Consider the following 6,000-nt stretch of genomic DNA (forward strand, 5'->3'; position numbering starts at 1 on the left):
TCTTCAAACCTTTTTCTGTCGAGTAGGGAACCAGCCTCAGCTTCCTTGCTTAAATTGCCAATCGTAGTCAGGTTAAAACTGCCATCACGTCCTATTGACGTGACCGGATATCAATTTGCATTGATTTATTAGACCCCTGCCTGCTTTAGGCAAGCACCTCATCCACTTGCAAAATCAGAAAGGATGGCGATCTGAGTGGGTAAGTAACCCGCTCATTTTTAAATGCCCACCCACCGGTGTCCGCTGGGTCAAACTGCGATAAAGCAATATACCTTGTATTTTTATTGCATGCATAAGAAAATGTTGATGGATCCAAAACATTTACAAGCACATTGGTAGTTTTTAGTATATTGCCAATCAACATAAAATGCATTGGATGTGTGGAATAATAGAATTCTTTTAAAAATTGAAACTTCAGAGTACAGTTAATGCATAATGACATTCTATTGATGAGAGCATAAGAATTGGTTGGGTCTGATAGAGCCAAGGTTTGCTAAGTAAATAATTTATCACCCAGAGCTGTCTCTTGCCTATCACAGTTAAATTCTTCAAAGGAATAGAACTTTGCAAGCCTTGCCTTGGATTTTGAAAACTGCTTTCTTGCTGGGAGATTGGGGCATAGTGGTAATGTCACTGAGTGAGTAATTCAGAGGCCCAGGCTAATGCCCTGGGGATATGAGTTCAAATCCAACCACAGCTGCTGGTAGAATTTAAATTCAATTAAATAATAAAAATATCTGGAATTGAAAGGTAGTCTAAGTAATGGTGCCATGAAACTATCATCGATTTTCGTAAAAACCCATTTGGTTCACTAATGTCCTTTAGGGAAGGAAATCTGCCGTCCTTACCTGGTCTAGTCCACATGTGCAACCAAACCCTCAGCAATGTGGTTGACTCTTAAACTGCCCTCTGGAATGGTCTAGCAGCGCACTCAGTTGTCAAGGGTAATTAGGGATGGGCAACAAATGCTGGTCTTGCCAGTGACGCCCACATCCCATGAAAGAATATAAAAACAAGTTCCAGTAAATTACATGAAAAACAATTTTTACTGGTTTTCTCTCAACTTATACTTTTTGCCATTAATTGCTGCCTCCCTCTCCCCCACCCCCACCTAATTTTCTCTTGGTTTTGGAGACAAAAGCATAACCTGAAAACACCTGGAAAAAGCCTGGGTTTAAAATTGGCTTTAATGATCTTGTGCAAATAGTATTGGTTCTACTTAATGGAGTGTTATCATCATAGCAAAGGACTTTTATATCCAGTGTGCAATAATATTGTCGATGATATGACATTCTCTTGGTGTCCACCGTTTCCAAGGCCCTAAAATGACACTATCTAGTATACAGTTACAGTTTTGTCTATAATTCTTCTCTTCATTATTTTAGAGATGGTTCTATACCACTTAAAATAAATATGAATCATTTTGCAGGCTGAAGCTCCCAGTGGGGAGCCTCACTATAAAGAAGCACAGGTTGCAGTGTTGACCCTATAGTCATATAGCTCCATCTCCAACTCGCATTGCCATCTAGCAAAACATCAAGCTGAAAGCAAAGCCTCACAAAATTCACCCTAGCATGTTAACAGAGAGAAGAAATTCTGATTATGTTATTAAGTGCTTGTTGGTATCGTATATAGTAGTCCAGAACCCAAGACTTTCTACCTTGCAGTTGTCTCAGGCTGCCTCTTGTCCTACTGCTAGTTCAACATCAAGTTGGAGATAATCATCAGTAAGATTTTCAGCAAGACATTGCTGTTCAAGTACACCACAATAAGTAAAAACAGAAAGTGCTGGAACTACACATCAGGTCTGGCAGCATCTATGGAGAAAGAAACAGAGTTAACGTTTCAGGTCTGTGACCTTTCATCAGAACTGGCAAAGGTTAGAAATGTAATAGGCTTTGAGAAAGTGAAAGGGGGGAGGGGGGAAGATGAACAAAAGAGGAGTGTGATAGGGCAGAGGGAAGGAGAGATTAAATGACAGAGATGTCATGGAATAAAAGGCAAAAGGACTAGTCATAGCCATAGTAAAAGACAACACATTTGTCCGGAGAGAATTGCAGAATAATGAACAGATCTGTCCAAAAACAGAAACATGATAAACAAGTTTAAGTTTGCCACATGGTTAACAAAAAGTAATCAAAATGGCCGTTATGGTCTGAATTGTTGAACTCAGTGTTGAGTCCAGAGGGCTGTAGAATACCTAATCAGAAGGCAGGAGTAAAGAAGTCTTGCTGCAATTGTACAGAGCATTGGTGAGATCGCACTTGAAGTGTTGCATACAGTTTTGGTCTCCTTACCTAAGGAAGGATATACTTGCCATAGAGGGAGTGCAACGAGGTTAAGCAGACTCATTCCAGGGATGGTGGGATTGTCCTAGGAGGAGAGATTGAGGAGACTGGGCCTATATTCCCTAGAGTTTAGAAGAATGAGAGGTGATCTCATTGAATCATAAAGAATTCTTACAGGACTTGACAAAGTTGATACAGGAAGGATGTTTCTCCTGGCTGGGGGGGGCGGGGGGGGGGTCTAGAACCAGGGGACATAGTCTCACATCTTTTTCAGTGGGTAGTGAATCTGTGGAATTCTCTACCCCAGAAGGCTGTGGAGGCCCAGTCATTCAGTATGTTCAAAACAGAAATCAATAGATTTCTAGATATTAAAGATGATTGAGGTGATTGAGAAGTGGTCATAAAAGTTGGTTATGAGGATTTCTAGCTATTAAAGATATCAAGTGTTATGGGGATAGCACGGGAAAATGGTGTTGCAGTAGAAGATCAGCCATGATTTAGTTGAATGGTGGAGCAGGCTCAAGGGGCCTGGCCTACTCCTGCTCCAATTTCCTATGTTCCTATGTTGCTCGAGCTTGCGTTGAGCTTCACTGGAACACTACTTTACCAGTTCTGATTTAAGGTCACTGACCTGAAACATTAACTGTGTTTCTGGCTCTGTAAATGCTGCCAGACCTGCTGTGTATTTCCAGCTCTTGCTGTTTTTATTTCAGATTTCCAGCATCCACAGTATTTTGCTTTTATTACACGAAAGTCTTCACTCTAGTGCTAGATTTTTCCCCTACCCTGACATTGCACTGGATTTTAAGCAGCCCTTGACGTCGAGATCCATGGAGGGGAAGATGGCTACAAATGAGGCCCACCACAGACCTTGATGGCAGCAGGGCCCAGCCTGATTCTCCTGGCATTGATGGCGGCGAGGTTCCTTGGCAGACACCGCCACCCCCCCCCCCCCCCACTGCTGCTAGGCGACAGGACCACAATCAGCATATTCAAATTAATAAAATTAATTAATTTACATGTACTTAGCTTTAATCTTGAGGGCCTGCCGTGATCTTCAGTGAGGTGGCTGGCACTCCCACACTTTCAGATCCCCTTCTGGGGAAACGAGGCGCAACACTGGTGTGGAGGGGGGAGGAGTTAGGCTTATCAATGTGGAGGGGGTGGGGGACAGGGTCAAATACACGTAATGGGTGTGGGGGATGGTGGGAAGGGTTGAATCTCAAACTTAAAAGTTAAGTGTTTTGGGGGGAAAGGGCAAATTGTCATTGTTACTGGTATTGGGGGGTGGGAAAGGGGCATAAGAAAAGTATTCATTTAATTCTGGTGTCTAGTTCTTTAAATATTTAAATATCCCGGTGGGGCTGACTGCCCTTTAAAAACGGAGTCAGTGCCTGCTCACAGGCAGCTGACATCATTGCCGGGGACAGACAGCCCACTCCCTCCACGTGATTGTGGAGGGGATGTGCGGGCCACCCCAGCTATTTAAATGAACCGCTGTGCTTGAGATTACGGCGGCTGTTTGGCGTGTGGCCCGCATGGGCGGGCCGCCATGTTTTGAGCTCACCGCCCAGATTGGCGGCGAGCTCATAGAATCCAGCACATTCAGTCTGAGCCAGACTGGGCACAACCTTAATGTTCTGTTTGACCCTGACTTGCATTTCAAAACCTGTATCCTATCCACTACTAAGACTGCCTATTTGTACCTCAGCAGTATTAGCTGTCTCCACCTTTACCTCTCTCCCATCACTACTGAAAATTTTATTAAGACTTGCTCATTTGCAAGCTTGATTACTCCATTGTTCTCTTGCCAACCATCCACATTTCACCCTATGTAAACTGAAACTCATTTAAAACTCTGCTACATACCCTACACCAAGAAATCTGCTATTTAACCACCCTTGCCCTTATCAACTTCAATTAGCTGCTCAATGCGTTGAATTCAAAATGTTTGCCCTGCACCGCCTTATTCCTTCCTACTTCTGCCACCTCCTCTAGCCCTTTATTCCAGTCTGTGCTCTCTACATTTCACAGCTAGTCCCTTTTTCATTCCATTAGGTGATAGCCTTCAGCTTTCCCAGCTCCACGTTTTCACCATTCTCTACAACCCCTCTTACCCTTTGAAAAGCTCCTCATAACCAACTTTTATGACCACTTCTTAATCACCTTGCCTATCCTTTCCCCCATCACTGCTTCGTGTCTGGTTGTCAAATAGTGTAAAATGCTTCTATTATGTCTAAAGATGCTATAAAAACACAAATTGTTGTTGCTGTAGATGCCTAACTATGCTGTAATTAGAAACAGCTGAACGGGTAAGTAAATGTACATTAATACAATGTTGCTATGTGACTCCAGCTCTTGCTAACCTTTTCCCTGCTCCAATCTTTCAGAAGGCTACAATTTAACTCATCAGTTATACACGAGTGATAACAATCAATCTCTGAGCTATTCTACTCTGAATTAACTGCTGGAGCTCAATAGATAAAACTGGCTCACTTCAGATGCAGAAGAAAGAATGAAAAAATCAATTTACACCATGAGAAACTGTTTTAGAAGTTATTGAAGAAGAAATGATTGCTTTTGTTTACAATGTATAAAACTGTGTGGCATTGGGAATCTCTCTAACATACATTGATTTATTTGATGGGGTAAGCAATATTTTGCATTGTGCACTGCAGCAATACTTCACATCAATAAAAAGAAACACGTAAGAACACTTTGGTGTAAATTATCAGTTGATAGCTGACAATTGCCTGCAGTGTCAAGTAGTTCATTATAAGATTGTGCTCATCGTAGTGGAATTATTCACTGTCATAGATAATCTGGTTTGATAGACAATACCTTAGGTTTTGTGTCTTGTTTAGTCTTTGTGAGTGAACATCCCTCTTTCACTACCCCCTCCCTCTGCTCCCCCCCCCGCCCCCCCCCCCCCCCCCCCCATTTCCTGTCATGGGTCTGCTTAGGGTCTCATAGCTTCTTGGGTATCAAACATTCACAATGATGTTAGACTGGGATACTGAAATTTTGCTTGATTTTCTGTTGGAAGTATGGCAAACTTTGCAGAAACTCTCCTTGGGAAACTAATATGCTGGGTTGCTTTCCTTCAGTAACTCAGCTGGTAAATACACAGGTTGGCATAGAGTGGAGTTGGTCTCAATTGGCTTGGTAATGGGAGTAACCTTGGTATCACTGGGTAGGAAGGGGAAAGAAATTGCCAGGGTTCTCATTTTTGGTCACTATTCACTGACTCCTGCTGGAAAAGATGCTCGTGGGATTCCAGATAATGCTGTGGTGCCCCACCCTACCCAGCCCCCACCCGACCTCTTCCCCATGATTGAATATCCTGCAGCCTGGTGTCAGTTACTGTCTGGGCTCACACAAAAAGTATGGCCATTTGGGGAAAATTTTTGTGTCCTTGGGTCTATACTTCAACACCATCTGCAGACAAAGAGGGAAAATAGAAAAGGAGAAAAATTGTCTCGCTCATCCTCTGTAGAGTGAATTTTACATAGCCTTTAATGTTTTCAGGGTGGGTACAAAATGCTCAGTGAACCCCAAGACATAGAAGAAAGTTGAGTAAAATAATTTATGAAAGGAAACATAAAAGAAAGGAATTTCAACTTTGTTCCCAGTTAATGTAATTAAACTGAACAATATGATTCTGTTAAATATTGCAATTTCAATTGGTAAAATGTAAGAAATAATAAATGTG

General features: G+C 42.3%; 1 protein-coding gene across 2 annotated transcripts in view; it reads left to right on the forward strand.

Annotated features, from left to right (window-relative positions):
* Positions 1-5,208, forward strand: part of LOC137352494 (adhesion G-protein coupled receptor F1-like) — a 109,715-nt gene extending 104,507 nt beyond the window's left edge. For both annotated transcript variants that reach the window (XM_068018027.1, XM_068018037.1), the window contains one exon: positions 4,679-5,208. In XM_068018027.1, coding sequence (XP_067874128.1) covers positions 4,679-4,752 — 74 coding nt within the window. In that variant the 3' untranslated portion in view covers positions 4,753-5,208. The remainder of the gene's footprint in view (positions 1-4,678) is intronic.
* Positions 5,209-6,000: the final 792 nt, after the last annotated feature.

This window comes from Heterodontus francisci, chromosome 3, assembly GCF_036365525.1.
Source record: "Heterodontus francisci isolate sHetFra1 chromosome 3, sHetFra1.hap1, whole genome shotgun sequence".
In the NCBI taxonomy this organism is placed as follows: Eukaryota; Metazoa; Chordata; class Chondrichthyes; order Heterodontiformes; family Heterodontidae; genus Heterodontus; species Heterodontus francisci.